Raw genomic sequence first — 16900 nt, forward strand, 5'->3', positions numbered from 1 at the left:
GAGACCACGCAGCATGTGGCGCCGCCCTTTCCCCCGCCTCACAGAGGCCTCCGCCGGCTCCTCGTTCAAAGCGGACGGGCTCTCTGAGCTCCGCTTTCTACAACGCACAGCGCGGAGGGGGCGAGAGATCGAGGTGGAGCGGAGAACGTGCGTGGGAAAGTGGGCGGTTGCGCCCTGATTCCTCCTCTTGCCTGGGCTGGTTCTCTTCCCGGAACCTGCCAGTGTTGTCCGAGGAAGCTCTGGCGAAGCGCGGGGTGATTCGGGAACGTTACACTGGCTGCCGTAAACGCGTGTATGCATGACACGAGAGAGTGGTTGCTCTCGCGGCGTTGCTTTTTTTTGTAAGCGAGAAGCGGAGATCTTGGTCCCCCTTCCTCTTCGCCTTGAACTGTCAACAGTTTGAAAGGTTAAGTAAGGTTCCGCGTCCTTCGTTTTTGCACGGGGCGGGAGGGCGATTTGCGTGCGAGGGCCTTCATGTAAGACTAGCATTTCTGAATAAATATTAATAAATTGGTAGATTTACCCAATGATGAATTCTGCTCCGGAATTACTACGTGGCATCTTTTTCACCAGGGAAATTGAAAATACCAGGCGCAAAGGTCTTGTTAACCTCACAAACACAAACTTTACATGTTATTGCACTGCGATTGGTTAGGCTTATATTCTGCCTTTCGTAGTTTCGTGGGGTTCTATACAATATTGCTATACATAGCAATATTCCCAACCCTTTTTCTTCCCTAGGATCCCTTTTCACTTTTAAAAACAATGTAGGACACTGAAAGAGCTTTTGTTGTTTGGGTTTATGTGTTCCAATATAATTTAAATTTCAGGTATAGATGTTAACTTTTCAAGTTTTAAATCTTAGAAAATTTGGGACCACTTGTCATGTAATTCCATCAAATAGGTAATACCTATGAAACATGTCTTGCCTATTTGTCTTATTTATTTATCTAGTAAGGGCAGATTGGTTGCTGCTGGGAAGAATACAATTTGTTGTCGCCTCGGACCAGATCTACTCTGGTCCTTTAGAAGTATGTCTTAAAAGCCATGTTTCAGTTTATCTTCAGTACAGTTAGTCCTTGATTTACGAACACAATTGAGCCCAAAATTTATGTTAAGTGAGACAGATATTGGAGGTGGTGACCCTTTGAGAGCTGTATGCAACAAAATTGCATTTTAATGTATGAGTATAAGTATAAGTAAGTATAATCTTTATTGTCATTGTACTGAAATACAACGAAATTGGTTATGCTGATTAATGTACATTTAAAGTGACAAAAGTTATTCTAAGTCTATTAAGTGAGTTTTACTATGACTTTTCTTGCCTCAATTGTTAAGTGAATCACTGCAGTTATTAAGTTAGTAACACAGTTGTTAAGTGAATCTGGCTTTCCCATTGACTTTGCTTGCTGGGTCATAAAAGGTGATCACTTAATCGATCCCAAAAGAAGACATTGGGTTTACCCTAATCACATAATCTAATCAATTTATTTCTTTTGCCAGTCTTGGGTATTTTTCAAAGATTCCTGAAATTCCTTGAACAGATTTTAGTGATTTCTAATCTGTTCATTTAATATACTGTGTTTCCCCAAAAATACAACAGGGTCTTATTTTCTTTTTACTTACAAAATATGGCCTTGGGCTTATTATAGGGGAGGGCTTATTGTTTTGGGGTTGCCGGGCGGCTGCTCGCGAACTGGCTCCCAAAGAGCCGGGCACAGCCTCAGGGGCGAAGCAGCCATGAGGTGACCAAGCTCACGAGCAACTGCCCTGCAAACCCCCTCTCCAGCCGGGCAGAGCGCCATTCACTGACCTAGAGGGTATCCCTAAGGCACCAAACCACGTGGCGCTCTGCCCACTCCCAGCTTCCGCGGCACGGCACATTAGGGATACCCCCTAGGTCAGTGCATGGAACTCTGCCCGGCTGGAGAGGGGGTTTGGCCGGGCAGCTGCTCATGAGCTTGATCACCTCATGGCTGCTTCGCCCCTGAGGCTGTGCCCGGCTCTTCGGGAGCCAGTTCCGTAGAGAGCAGCCGCCCGGCAACTCGCCCCTCCGGCCAGGCAGAACGCCACTCCCCAACCTAGCAGTATCCTGAAGGCGACAAGCAATGTGAGCAGCTTTCTCCCCCCCCCCCGGCTCCTGCGGCTTGGCGCCTTCAGGATACTGCTATGTCAATGAGCGGTGCTCTGCCTGGCCGGAGGGGGGGGTTGTCCATGGGGTTTATTTTCGGGGGTGGGCTTATATTTTTGCCCATGCGAAAAATGTGGCAAGGCTTTAGTTTCAAGACAGGTCGTATTTTCGGGGAAACACGGTATTTTGTCAACATGATGGGCACTTAATTTGATGCAGCTAATAATAGTAGAGTTTAGGGCTAATTTGCTTAACATTTTAAGCAGAAAAGCTGGGCCATTGATTTAAAACTGCAAGCAACTTTTCCAGCAATATCCACAAACATCTTCTTCAGATACTCTCAGTGGTGGGTTCCTACCGGTTTGGACCGGTTCGGCTGAGAAGGTAGTAACTTGGCCGGCCACGCCCCTGAATTGGTTCTATTGGCGGCGCCATTTTGATTTTTGGTTCTGCACATGCGCAGAACAATCTTCATTGCACATTTTATTTTTTTTCCCTTTTCGAACATTGTGCGCATATGCGCAGACCTTTTTAGGTGCAAATGCACATGCACACAGAGCATGCATTTGACGCACAAGCGAAGCATGCGCACAAAATATTTTGCACGCCGAACCAGCAGTAATGCCGACAGCAACCCACCCCTGGATACTCTGCATAACTTCTCTAACCAGATAGATATATCAATATTATTCTTAGCCAAATTCAGTGCACTCCCAACAGCTGTTACTGAAGAAAGATACAAAGAAAAAATCCCCTTTCATCAGAGACAGTGTCCATGTGGTGGAGGAATAATTGAACTGATGGAACATGTCATTTTGTATTGCCCTTTCTCTGCAAGTGCTGATCCCGAATTATTTCTATTCCCTACTAAATATCCTGGTCATTCAGATTTTTTTTATCGCGATATGTTATTTTTGGATCCATCTGATATTATTTCCCTGACCAAGTACTGTTTTATAATCTGCAATGTACCCCAAAGTATTAATACTTAACATTTTCAGATAGTTATTTTTCCTTTTATCTTAATTCTGACTCTTGTGTTTTATTTGCTGGTTTATGACAGAATAAAGATTGATTGATTAGATTTGATAGAAAAGCTCACAATGAAAGTATATTGAATATGAATTCAAATTAAAATTCAAGCTACGTGTAAATTTTATTACAAGTAATCCTCACTTACAAGCATTCATTCAGCGACCATTTATAGTTGCCATAGCCTAAATGAGTGATACTTATAATTGGTCCTCAAAGTTGTGGCCGTTACACAATGCCCACGGTGACATGATTCAGGCACTTGGTTACCAACTTGCAGTTGTGACAGTTGCAGTGCCCCAAAGTTACATCCTTCCTCAGACTACTCTTCGCTCACATGGCACCGCATCTTCTTCTAACTTCCTTCACTCACGTGCAGCCTGCACAGGGCTTCCAAGGTCCTCTGCCATCCCCCAGGGCACCCCCACAGTCATTACCTGGAGCTGTTTCCCGCAACCTATGCATTTTGAGATTATAGTGGTAACCATCATTGTCATCACAAAATGATGCTGTCATGTGATACTGCACTTTATGAGTTCATCACTTAGCAACAGCAATCCCAATCCCAGTTGCTGTCATAAACAAAGGACTATCTGAACTACAAATCAGATGTTGAATTATTTTCATTCAATACTGCTAGCCAAGCTAAATAAGGTAATACGTACCTTTCTTACACAAATGATGTTCTAAAGACAATCACTGTCTTGCATTCATGCATTTACAGAAACAGGAATTATGCTATATTTTGAGTCCTCTCCATTCCTATTGTTAGGAACAGAATGGCAATGCTGTTCAAAATAGTACAAATTAACCTATAGATCCTTTTTTATGAATAATTGCAGTGGGGACAAAATAACTTTGATTTTTAAAATGGTCATAAAATTATACAATTTGGTCATGTTGTGGCCCAGCAGCGGCCGGTTGAGCTGTTGGTGGACTCTGACAGCTCAGACCATTATGGGACTGCTCTGGAGGATGAGGAAGACTCTGGAGGGTGTTTGGAGTCAGAGCAGGAACTAGAGAGGCCTGTTGGCCACCAGGTGGCATCTGAGTCAGGGAGCAGTGAAGAGGAACAGAGGGAGGTTGTCCCTGATGTGCCTGTAGGTAGAGCTGAGAGGAGAAAGGAACAGCTGTGGAGAAGACATCATAGAAGAAAGTAGCGACAGCTGGCTAAGGGTGTGGCCCCTCCCAAAGAGTTTCTAGAGTGGAGCGACAGGAGGGGAATCTTTGCAGGAAACAAAAGTCCATTTTACTAGCCGTTGAGAAAGCATTCCGTAAGTCTAATCTTGGTTTCTTGAAGATAGCGTTCTAGGCTCCTAGCCAAGGGGTGGCTTTATCTATGTAATTAGTCGTGGCAGACAGCCAAGCCTGTGTCTGCATATTCATTAGAATCACGGGACAGAACAGGTCATAATCATAGAATAAAGGTTAATTTTATCTTTGCAGGATAAAGTGGAATTGCTTTTAATTAAAAATGCCTAACACTAAAAGCAAATCTCGGCATAGACACAAAGTTAGTCAAGAAACTGGCCGGCGTGAATTAGTCTCCAGATCCTTGCAAAGTGCTCAACATTGTCTGGAGAATCACGACTTTGGAACTGCATATGCTCACTATCTCTTGGTGTTAAACATAGCTCCTGAATTGAAAAATGATGTTAAGGTGAGATATTTTCTGCTTATATTTCCCCTATCCTATATAAATATGTGAGCCACATGTATACTACACTGGTCATTGTGATTTATTGATTTATTTATTTGAAAATTTATATAGCTGCTTATAAACAATAAAATTATAGAAGAAAATAATATCCACCCACCCGTGGTGACAACACATGGTCAAATTTCCACTTGATGGGCTCCGTCTCATTCTGGATTCCCCAGACTCGCTGGCAACAACAGGTCTTCAGGGCTTTATGAAATGACTGTCAAAGTGGGAGCCAATCTAATTTCTAAAGGGATATTCCAAAGGGGAGGGAGCAACCACAGGGAAGGCCTTTCTTCTGGGCTCCGCCAGATGTACATCCTTAGGAGACGGGACATGCAACACACTCTGCCTCCCTCCTCTAGTGGGTTGGGTGGATGTGATCAGTCCAGGAATGAGTGTAACTGGCACACAACCCACCGATGCACATTTACGTACTGGATATATTGCATATAAATCCCTAAATTTATGAACATTTTTTTTGTTTTTTTAGGAAACATTTCAATTTACCCTTTTTAAATGGGCAGAAGAACTGGATTCTCTTGCACGAATTCAAGATTTATTTGATTGCTATGAGCATGCCCTGGAATTATATCCTAATGATGAAGTCATATACAACAGTATGGGGGAACATCTTTTCAGGTGTGAAGTTATACTTAATTAGCCGTAATTTGACTAAATATTCTAATGCACATAAAGTTTCTGAGTCAAGGAACTTCAGTGTAAATATATTACAAAGGTTTTAACTGAATATGTGTTCTTAATTCTACATGTGTAAGTATTTACAAGCATATGAGTCTGGCAGTTCTCTTTTGTCTGTTAGCTCACTCATTAGAGTAAACTCTTAATACAGTGATGGCGAACCTTTTAGACACCGAGTGCCCAAACTGTGCACGCACAAATGCCCAAACTGAAAGGTGCATGTGCATGAATGTGGCCAGGCCTGGCCATATACGTGGACATGAATGCGCAGCAGAGACCCAAAACCAGCTGGCTGGTGGGAGGTGGGGCATCCTAACACCGGCAGTGCAGCAAGAGGTAAGATCTTTTTCTTTCGTGAGCTTCTGTTTATAGTGAAACAGAAGCTCACGAAAGAAACGCCACGGCCATCTGACCTAGGGTGACAGTGTGTGTGCCAGCAGAGAGGGCTCTGCGTGCCATCTCTGGCACATGTGGCATAGATTTGCCATCATGGTCTTAATACAAAGGTACCATTAAATATAATTTCTAGACTGCTGCTTGGTATCCATTGTATTTTATGTTTAATTTTAAGATTCATCCTCATGACTATTTTTTGTATAGGGATCTTCTGTTTTTCCCAGGTCAACTTCCATAATGGAAATGAATAACTCTGTATCTCAGTAGTTTGTTATCAACTCAAGATTTCACAAGAGCAAAATGCTATATTTGGACTCAGTATTATTGAGATAATTTATCATATAGGTAGTCCTTGCTTAACAGGCATAACTGGGACTGGCAACTGGTTACCAAGCAACATGGTAATTAAATGAGTCAACACATCACTGTGATAGAGTTTCAGTCTCACTTCTGCAGTCATTAAGTGAGTCCCCATGTTCATTAAGCAAAATATCATGTGATTACAACTTCTTTCTCCATTGCCTTGTTGGAAGCTGACTGTAAAGCACACATTGCAAATTGCAAGATGCTGCAGTACTCATAAGCATCTTCTGGTTACAAAACACCCAAATCTTGGATCATGTGACTACAAGGACACAGTGATGGTCATAAATGCAAGGACTAGTAATAAATTTACTTTTTCAACACTGTTATAACGTCAAACAATCGCTAAACAGGGCAGTCATTAAGTAAGGACTACCTGTAAACACTTGTAGATTTATTTACACAGTACATGTGTCATTTGTTTATTTCCAACAGTAAACCATAATTATCTGCACTTTTCAATAATTTAAACTGCTATATGTCTTCACACTACAAATATAGATTTTCTCAGCGTTCTGTTGTTCCAAAAATTAAACATTTATGCTTTTATTGATTGTGTAATTTTTTTTCCTGTTAGGCTGGGCTTCAGAGATGAAGCAGCTGCATATTTTCATAAAGCTGTGAAGTTAAACCCTGACTTTCCTGATGCAAAGGAGAACTTTTATCGGGTTGCCAACTGGGTGGTAGAACGGTGGCATTTCATTATGCTTAATGATTACAGTAGAAACTTGCGGTATCAAAAAGCAATCCAGAAAGCAGTTCATTCAGGTTATAGAAGTGTGCTTGATATTGGAACAGGAACGGGAATTCTCAGGTTTGTTGAAAATTACGATACAAATATTGTCATGTTTATTTCAATGATCCAAGTTCAATTTAAAAAAAAATCCAAATGGCACTCACATGGCATATTATTAGAATACTTCCAAACAGATGCTAAGAGGCTTCAACTATTATAGCCCCACAAACTGTTCTGTCTCGTGATTCTAATGAATATGCAGACACAGGCTTGGCTGTCTGCCACGACTAATTACGTAGATAAAGCCACCCCTTGGCTAGGAGCCTAGAACGCTATCTTCAAGAAACCAAGATTAAACTTACGGAATGCTTCCTCAATGGCTAGTAAAATGGACTTTTGTTTCCTGCAAAGATTCCCCTCCTGTCGCTTCACTCTATAAACTCTTTGGGAGGGGCAACAACCTTAGCCAGCTGTCCCTATTTCCTTCTATGACGTCCTCTCCACAGCTGCTCCCTTCTCCTCTCAGCTCTACGCACATGCACATCAGGGACAACCTCCCTCTGTTCCTCCTCACTGATCCCTGACTCAGATGCCACCTGGTGGCCAACAGGTCTCTCTAGTTCCTGCTCTGACTCCAAACACCCTCCAGAGTCTTCCTCATCCTCCAGAGCAGTCCCAAAATGGTCATTGCTGTCAGAGTCCACCAACAGCTCAGCCGGTCACTGCTGGGCCACAACACAACCTTTGTGGCAGGATTGAATATATTGGTTTTTTACAGGTTTTTTTAGCTATCCTGGCATCCCCATCTGTTACAAAGTTTCAGAGTCTTATCTCCATAGCAAATAAAGTAGGAGAGGTTACAACTAAACAAGACTCATCATCATCCTGGTTTTATTTTGGTTTAAAATGGTGTTTGATACAACTAGCTTTTTTCTTGTTTTAAAAAGTTTAAGAAATTAATGACATTATTTCTTATTACCTGAATTTTATGCTCACCCCAGGTCTTTTAAAAATAAGTATCAAATATTTTATACAGAAATTACATGAAAGTTAAATTATTATTAGTATTTTGTTTAACGAAAAAAATATTTAAAAATCTATGAAATATCTTCTGATTTTTCAGTATGCTTGCTAAAAAGTCTGGAGCATCTCCTGTCTATGCTTGTGAATTGTCAAAGACCATGTATGAATTGGCTTGTGAAGTGCTAGCTGCAAACAATTTGGATGGAGAAATCAAACTTCTTCACATGAAATCCTTTGATATAGAAATTCCAAAGCACATACCTGAAAGGTTGTATCTTATATTTTGTTCTGTTATTTTGAATTAAAGTAATATTGTATTCATTGCTAACATTATGAATAATATTATTCATATTTTCCAAAATAGCAAGAGCAAATATTGTATGAAGTGTTATCTTTCTATTGAAATTGATTTTTTTAAGTTTTAATATTTTACTGAAATAGCTGTCAACTCCTAACATTGCCATAGTAAGAGAAGGGGGAAGCGCATTCCAAGCATACTGTCGGCTGAAGTCGGATCTCAGATTACTGCAGCAGGCTTGGGAGGAGTGCACCTCATTGGGGAATGTGATTTATGACACAGACGGGTGGGAAGGAACGGGTAAATGTCAGCTATAACTCAAATAAAGCTTAGATCCCACTGTGAAAAGATCTTGCCTATGATGCTTCTAATAAATGACTAGTTTTGTATTGAAACTTGACTCGATACTCATGAATCAATTACAGCATTTTTAGGAAACCTGACAATAGCATTGTATTCTGCAGCTGAAGTATATTTACTCAGTAGCTGGTATATTGAATTCACAATCATTTATTTTGAATTTAGTGGCTAAAGAACAATTTAAATAAAATTATATTATGTAAAATCTAAAGTAAAAAGGGTACCAATTATACTGTTTTCATCTTGCCTCCAATTTCAAACATCTACTGCTATTTTGATACTTTATATTAAAATACTAAGAGCAGGTACATAAGAAGTAAAGGGACATATTTTATTGAAGAAGCTCACTTGCGAGATGATCACAACTCAGTTGTCTAAGAAAGGACTGTTAATTTCGAATAATTGAATTTAAGTTTTGAACTGTTTAAGACTTCTTGTTATAACTATATTTTTGTATTTAATAGAGTTTCCCTTGTTATCACCGAAACAGTGGATTCTGGATTATTTGGTGAGGGAATTGTAGAAAGTTTGATTCATGCTTGGGAACACTTACTTTTACCACCAGAGGTTAGTATCTTAGTAGCTTAACTATCTAAGGCCTGATAAAAAAGATACATTATTTTTATATTATAAAGTTCATGAAGTCTTATGCCTGTACAAATTTTTTGTTAATCTGAAAAGTTGCTTTGGGACATTTTTGCACTCTATAAGCTAAAATATGAGTATTGTTTCTTAATACATGATCAGTAAATAAATCTTGTTACACCATTTTTAATCTATTTTACAGCCCAAGAATGGTAGAGATAATTCTAAAAACTATGGTAAAGTTATTCCAGCAGGAGCTACTATGTGGGGCATGGCAGTGGAATGCAAAGAGATACGCAGACATCATAGGTATATTTTTTACTGTTGGGGAAAAAATCTTTACTCTTTAGACAAAAAACAGAAAGTGCTTTACTTTTAAATAATGTCATTGATTTACAATATATTAAGGGGTACAAGTTACAAATTATGCTACTTGAAGACAATGAGTAGAAAATGGAAGGCTAAGGAAAATGTTCTGTTTAAGGTCCAGTTGAGTATATACTCCTACAAATCATGATTAGATTTGCACATGAGATTGAAATCCTATCCTATCCTAGTCAGAGAGATTTAAAAACAGAAAAGGATATGTTCATTTCTCTCCCAATTTCTGGAATCTACTCCCACCAGCTATATTTACCGTATTTTTCGCCCTATAAGACGCTCTGGAATATAAGACGCTCCGGAATATATGACGCACCCAATTTTAAAGGAGGAAAATCTAGAAAAAAAAGATTTTTGGGCTCAATTGCCACTCAATTTTGGGCTCAATTGTGGCCATAAGTTTTCTTTCTTTGTTTGTTTCTTTCATCTCTCTCTCCCACTTTCTTTTTTTTCTTTTCTTTTTTCATTTTTTCTGCCTCTCTTTCTCTTTCTGTTTCTCTGTGTGTCTGTCTGTCTCTCTGTGTGTAGCTCTTTGTCTCTCTCTCCCTCCCCCCCTCTGTCTCTCTCTGTCATTCTTTCTGTGTGTCTGTCTGTCTCTGTATCTCTGTATCTCTGTCTCTCTCTCTCCTCCCTCCTCCATCGGTCACTCTGTATGTGTGTGTGTGTCTGTCTCTCACTCTCCCTCCCTCCCTCCCTCCCTCCCTCTCTCTCTATCTCTCTGTGTTTCTCTCTCCTCCCTTCCTCTCTGTCTGTCACTCTGTGTATATGTGTCTGTCTGTCTGTCTGTCACTCACTCAATCACTCACTCTGTGTGTGTGTGTCTCTCTCTCTCTGTGAGTGTCTCTGTCTGTCTGTCCCTCTCTCCGTCCCAACTGGAGAACAACCTTTTCTGTCCCCTTACCAGCCCATCCAGGAAGATGAGGAACGCGAGGGGGATCCCTCCCCCCCCCGCGGATGGGCTCTGAACCAGCGGAGCCTCGCCCTTCTTTTTTGGAGTAAAAAAGTGCGTCTTATAGGGCGAAAAATACAGTAAGTAAAGATAACCTAAATCAGATTTCTAACAACAGACTTGAGGGAAAAAGATATTTCATCCTTACTGTAAACCTGATCTCCCCTGAAAGTCCAAACTGTAGTATTAACCTCCAGCTTTTCAGCTATCAAAACTTCCAAATAAGACTTTTTAACATGCAAAACACCATATCTAATTGAAGAATAAATTATTTATAATGAAAATAAAGTATGCTTCAATTTGTCTTGTCAACTATAATCTTTATCATTTCCTTTTTTCAGAGTGGAGGTAAAAGAAATTGCTGGTGTCTGTTTGCCAGAAACACTGAAATTTTGCAGTCCAACTTCTGCTCCTCTAAAGTCCAGTGAAACCCTTGAACCTTACACTACTGAAAAACTCAGCAGAATACCTGGTGGTTATAAAGCTCTAACAGACATTTTTCAAGTTCTGACAGTCAATTTTAATAATTTGCAGGTAATTTACTGGCACAAGAAAATACTAAAAATTACTAGTTTTTTTTATTATAGAATTGAAAAATGAATTTCATTAGGATGATAAATTTATTCCATACAATATTTTAACATTTATCTGAATGTCATATTTGGATTATTAGCATTGTATGCATGTTTTAGATGAATGACTTAATAAGTAAAATTTTACTGATCTTTACCCAATTCTGTCCTAATCTTGTAGAATCTATTTGTGAGCTATCACAATAGCATTTTCTGGGCACGCAGCTACTGTTACCTCTTGATATTAATGGTATTAATGACATTAACATTGCTCAAATAAAAGAGATACTTAAATCAGTTCTTATATTTAAGGCAAAATTTAATCAAAGTAAAATTGTGGAATCCAAATGTAAGCTTAATCAGCAATATAACTTCGGCATAGAAAAACAGGGAGGTGGAAACACCTAAAATATAAAGTAATGGAAGATGTGTACAGGTCATTGTATATTAAAAAAAAGAATAATTTGAAAGCTCAAACAATTGTACCAAGTCATTTATTTCTTTGAAGGAAAAAAAATATGTAAAGTAACTATAATCATTGCATGTAGTATGAGCCAATAATCAGCCTTAAAAGAGGATGAATGTTTTCTCTATCATAAGCAAGGTTCTTATGTTTAAATGGGAATCATAATGGTTTGCATCAGTAGATCCACCTACTCATAACCTGACATCTAAGATTAATAATTGGAGTAAAGCAGAACACTTCAGCTTAGGCAGATAAGTAGATCTTATGAGAAATATTTCAACATCTAGAAGTACAGTCCATAAGTCTTATTACAATTAGGTGTGTTTTTCCCTCACCCTGATCGAAGACAGCCAAATAATGGCATATGCAAATTATATTTGGGAACCCAGGTATTATTGTATAGTCAACATAGTCAGTCAATAATATAGTCAGTCAGTATCATTGTCACTGAGTTTTTAGCTTTCTTCACCAGTTGAAACATCTTTAATCTAGTAGCACAATTCTTAGGTTATGCGGGTTTCGCAGATCAATATATTTGTTTTGTTTGTACACATTCAGCTGGATATTATATTCAATATATTTGTTTTATTAGTAGGTATTCAGCTGGTTATGATGATCTTCAGAGAAATAAAGTAACATTTTTCTGATGTCTCCATAAACACATCTCTTGTTTTTTGAGGAACAACACAGAAATATTAGGCTGCTATCTTCTTAGGGAATATTCCTTTGACTTACAATCTAGCCTACAGCTTTGGTTTTTCTTAGTGGTTATAAGCAAATTCAACCCTGCAAAACTTTCCCAAGTCAACCAAGGTTGGTTAGAGACTACTACATAGCTGCACTCTAGGTATGGCTCTATACTCCTTGGAAAAAACTGGATCATATTTTATATGGCAATGTATCTATTCCAATATTAAGAATGTGAGTAAGAATTGTTTATATTTCTTTTTAAAAAATTTCATTACATATTGTACTTGACTTATTACTATTTACTTTTTTGTAATAAATTCTATACTTGCGAAGTTTTGTTCAGGGGTAGAAAGTGATTAACAATGAACTGTAATTTACCGTCATGTTTTCATTTTATACTTGACCAGGAGCTAAAACAATTGTCCACTAGTAAGCCATCCAAGATAAATATACCCATTATTAAAGATGGAATACTAGATGCTGTTGTAGTCTGGTTTACACTGCACCTTGATGATGAACTTACTCTTTCTACAAGTCCAAATGTGGACACCTGTTGGGAGCAAGCAGTCTATCCTGTACAAGGTCTCCTTGGTATGTCTTTCTTTCTATTTAAAACCAAGAGTGAATGTTCTCTTTTTTTGGTTAAAATGGACAAAAATGAAATTAATCATATAAATTATACGTAGATACAATGTCATTTGATTACATGAACTTAATAAAAATAAAGGTTCTCCCTGAGATCTATATAGCACCTACTCCGTTAGCATTTTAAAGAGTCATGTTTTCCCAGGGTGGCTGGTACCCCATTTGTTGGAGGTCAATTATTGGTGTTTGTTTGGGGTGTTGCCAGGTTCACCATTTTGCTCTGCTTTCTCTTCTTTGTTTGAATCTGATTCTGTTGCTTGTTTGACTTATGCCATTTTTAAAAATTGTTTTGGTGTATTGTCAGCATCCAGCATTCAGACATCAAATCAGTCAAATAAATGCCGCACAAACTTTGGGACTTTGGTGTAGATCTGTGACTTTATGTTACATACTTGCACACATGTATATCTATGTTATCACAGGAGAACAATGAAAAGTCATCATGCTTCACAGATTATGGAGAGCGTGCCAAATTTTAGATATTCTGATACTTAAAATATTAAAAAAGGAAAAGAGACTCCAACAGGGTTTATTCTCTAATGAAAGAAAATGTTTTTCTTTTCACTTTTCCCCCAACCAAAGGAACCAAAACACTGGAATATAAGGAAAATTATTTAATATATAATTGCCTTCTGGTAATTTAAATAATTTAGACTTTCCCTTTGACTGTTATTCTTTTATTTTGTTTTGAAGATGTTATCTAACTTCAAAGGATTAAAACCTCCAAGAGAAGATTATGCTTTCTGTATAAAAGAATAAATCTTCTCCCTGAGAGTTAGGTGATCAGTAACCTAGCTTCAACCTACCATTCTTAATCAGGTCAATTGTTGAGGTGCCTTGCACATATAGCTGATATCTTCAATTCTCTTCTCTTTCCAGACACACTCCACATAGTGGACCTGATTTAGCAGAACTTAACCTATAATACACAATTTTATTCTTTAAAGAAAAAGAAAAAAAGTAATGAATAACTCCATTGTAGAAAATAGTGAACTTGTCAAATTTCACCTATTCAGGTAAAACTAAAACATACCTGGGGATCTATAAAATAAGAATATATATTGCAGGAAATTACCTGCATTATGCAGGTTTATTTATTATTAATAATTAGGTAATTATTATTTAGGTAATAATAAGTAATATTTATTATTACCTAAATTATGGTAGGAAACCATAACTAAAAGAATTTCAGAACTAATAACTATCCCTAATTATAGAGCCTTAAGTTTCTTGAACTTAAGGTTTATTTCCTACCTATCTAACAGTCTATTTGTCCTCCTGTTTTGAGTTGCATCTTCCTATGACTTGGATTAAGCTAAATTTTATTGTCATTTTCCCTTAATTACACTACATATCTTATTAAGATTTCATTGCTTTTACAGAAATAGATTAGTGTCATTTCTTGATCAAATAATGAAGTTAAGTTTGTGTAGATTTAGAATAGTTTTAGTAAGAGCAATCATAACGAAATATTTCGTTAGGACTCGAGAGAGTGATAAAGAATTTGGAATGACTGAGAGATAGGTTTCCCTTTTATCAATGTTCTTTACTTCTAACTCAATCTTGTAGCTGGAACTTTATAATCTGTTTTCATACATAACTAGAGTTATTCATAACTTAGGTATTTGTGGGTTTTAGTCAGCAAAAAAAGTTATAATTGTTTTATTCCTATTTACACTGGCTGACTGCCAACAACTCTGGTTGGTTCACATGAAGCATGAGACTATAAAACAATAAAACTGATACAACAATAAAATAGTGAACTCAAAATACAAACATGACAAAATCCGGAAAGCAACAAAGTACACACCCATCTAGTTAAAGACCTGGCAAACAATCAGGTCTTCAAGGTTTTCCAAAATACCACTCAGGTGGAAGCCACAGAAATCTGATAGTAAACATACTGAATCTAAACTCAAGAAAATGTGTTTAGGAATATATTGTTAATTTTGAATCGCATGTGTATACAAATTAATTGAAGCACTTTAAGGACCCATTCCTTGAAACAGCTTCCTTTGAAACGGTTGCAACCTTGGTGCAGCTGTTTTTAGGCCTCCCCTTAGTCTTCTGGATTAGTAAGCAGTTAGTACAGACCTAACCTCTAGTAATGCCTGGAGCTTTCTATAATGGATTATTTAATAAATATAATAGCCCTTTGTGCTTGCTCCGTTTCTTGAGGAATTAAGTTGAAATTGGATTATGGGAACTTGGTGGTTATCCTGGATAAAGACTGAAATGCAAATGTCACAAAAAGAGGGGTATTATATAGCTAAGTACCTGTTTAAATGCCTCTCATCCCATTTCTCATCTTTCCTTGCTGTTATCATTTTAAACTACTTCATTAAAATATGATTTTGAAGTAATTTTTACACAAATACTAACTTGTGATGTCTAGATTCAACTCGGTCTTTTGTTTCCATTACTTGTCTGAGTTTGAACATCACTTATCAATTAGACAAGTTTGATGGATTATTACTAAGTACACTATTCTTTATAAATAACTAATTTTGACTCAATATTATATAAATATACTCAAGCAATGGCTAAAATAAAATATTTGTGTAGTGTAGATCTGTTTATTGAAAGCTGCTTGTCAAGTGTTGTTGAACTGCATTAAGTTTTACAGATGAATTATATTCTCCAACAAGTGGAAGAAAACTCTTTATTAAATACTTTACAAAACACACTTGAATAGCATTAGTTTGTATTTCAATTGTCATTCCTTTATGATTTACAGATCATTCTGTGAAATCTGGAGATTGTGTTGCAATGGAAATATGCTGCCATGACTGCTATCTAAGGATTCAAAGAATTTCCATTAAGACTTCAGGATATGAAATGGATGTTGAAAGAAACTTGAGGGAGAAGAATAGCGAAGCTGAACTCTGCAGTGCTCTAGCCAGTCTTCAGACAGCAAGCACACTGGAAAATGTCTGCCAAGAATGTATGCTAGAGTCCACTGAAATTGCTTTATTAAATAATATGCAGTATCATGAATGCTTTAAAATCGCAATAGAAAAAGTGTTGTCGTCATTCAACCATCATGAAGAGTCACATTTAATGGATGTGGTTGGTCACCATCATGAGTTTGGAAAGAACAAGACCAAAAATTCTGTAACTGTTGATCCTCTGTATATATTAGATGTATCAGAAGGCTTTTCAATTTTGCCAGTAATTGCAGGCAAATTTGGGGCAGTTAAAGCATACAGCTCGGTTGAAAAAGATCACCACCAAGTAGCTCTCGGTTTGATTTCAGAAGCCAACCAATTTCCCAGAGAAACATTAGAGTTTTGGCTTAGACATCTACAAGATGAAAACAAGGTACTACAAAGACCTACGTCTGACAAATTATGGAGTATTATAATACTGGATGTCATAGAAACCTCTGGTTTAATTCAGCAGGATGTGATGGAAAAAGCTGCAATATCTAGGTAATGTAAGAAACAATTTTCTTGGGTTTTATTGCCTCACTCAGTTACATGACAAATATAATTTGTAATTTATTAAAAGTATACTTATCAGTAGGTTCGCATTTGATAACATTTTACAATTTAGAGACTAAATCCATCACACTCTGGTCAGCTTACAGATTTAAAAGCAAGAAGTAGTATTAAAAGAACAAAGATCTTAGTTGTCTGGGGTAAAAATATTCATAGCATATAAAAACCCTGCAGAGGATTAACACCCAACATTCCCCAAGGCCTGGTAGAATAGCCAGGTTTTTAGCACCTTTTAGAGCAGGGGTGTCAAACTCGTGGCATCACGTGACATATGATTTTTTTTCCCCTTCGTAAAATTGGGAGTGAGGGTGTCCAGTACGTGACACATCTGGCCCGCAGGCTGTGAGTTTCACACCCGTTTTAGAGTAT

General features: G+C 37.8%; 1 protein-coding gene and 1 long non-coding RNA gene across 5 annotated transcripts in view; both read left to right on the forward strand.

Moving 5' to 3' along the window:
* Window positions 1–16900, forward strand: part of PRMT9 (protein arginine methyltransferase 9) — a 22679-nt gene continuing 5779 nt past the window's right edge. Inside the window, exons 1-10 of one of the 4 annotated variants that reach the window (XM_081959109.1) lie at window positions 1–159; window positions 4610–4823; window positions 5359–5507; window positions 6904–7140; window positions 8186–8353; window positions 9208–9310; window positions 9531–9637; window positions 11000–11192; window positions 12794–12977; window positions 15769–16462. In XM_081959109.1, the coding sequence (XP_081815235.1) occupies window positions 4638–4823; window positions 5359–5507; window positions 6904–7140; window positions 8186–8353; window positions 9208–9310; window positions 9531–9637; window positions 11000–11192; window positions 12794–12977; window positions 15769–16462 (2021 nt within the window). In that variant the 5' untranslated portion in view covers window positions 1–159; window positions 4610–4637. Of the gene's footprint in view, window positions 160–234; window positions 412–4609; window positions 4824–5358; window positions 5508–6903; window positions 7141–8185; window positions 8354–9207; window positions 9311–9530; window positions 9638–10999; window positions 11193–12793; window positions 12978–15768; window positions 16463–16900 lie in introns of those variants that run through there. The other 3 variants (XM_081959111.1, XM_081959110.1, XM_081959108.1) reach the window with 3 other exon arrangements.
* LOC309395183 overlaps window positions 2221–16900 on the forward strand; it is a 20459-nt gene continuing 5779 nt past the window's right edge. The window contains exon 1 of the long non-coding RNA XR_014175861.1: window positions 2221–2319. This is a non-coding gene — a long non-coding RNA (uncharacterized lncRNA). The remainder of the gene's footprint in view (window positions 2320–16900) is intronic.

The sequence above is a fragment of the Natrix helvetica genome, assembly GCF_964273705.1.
Source record: "Natrix helvetica genome assembly, chromosome: 7".
Lineage (NCBI taxonomy): Eukaryota > Metazoa > Chordata > Lepidosauria > Squamata > Natricidae > Natrix > Natrix helvetica.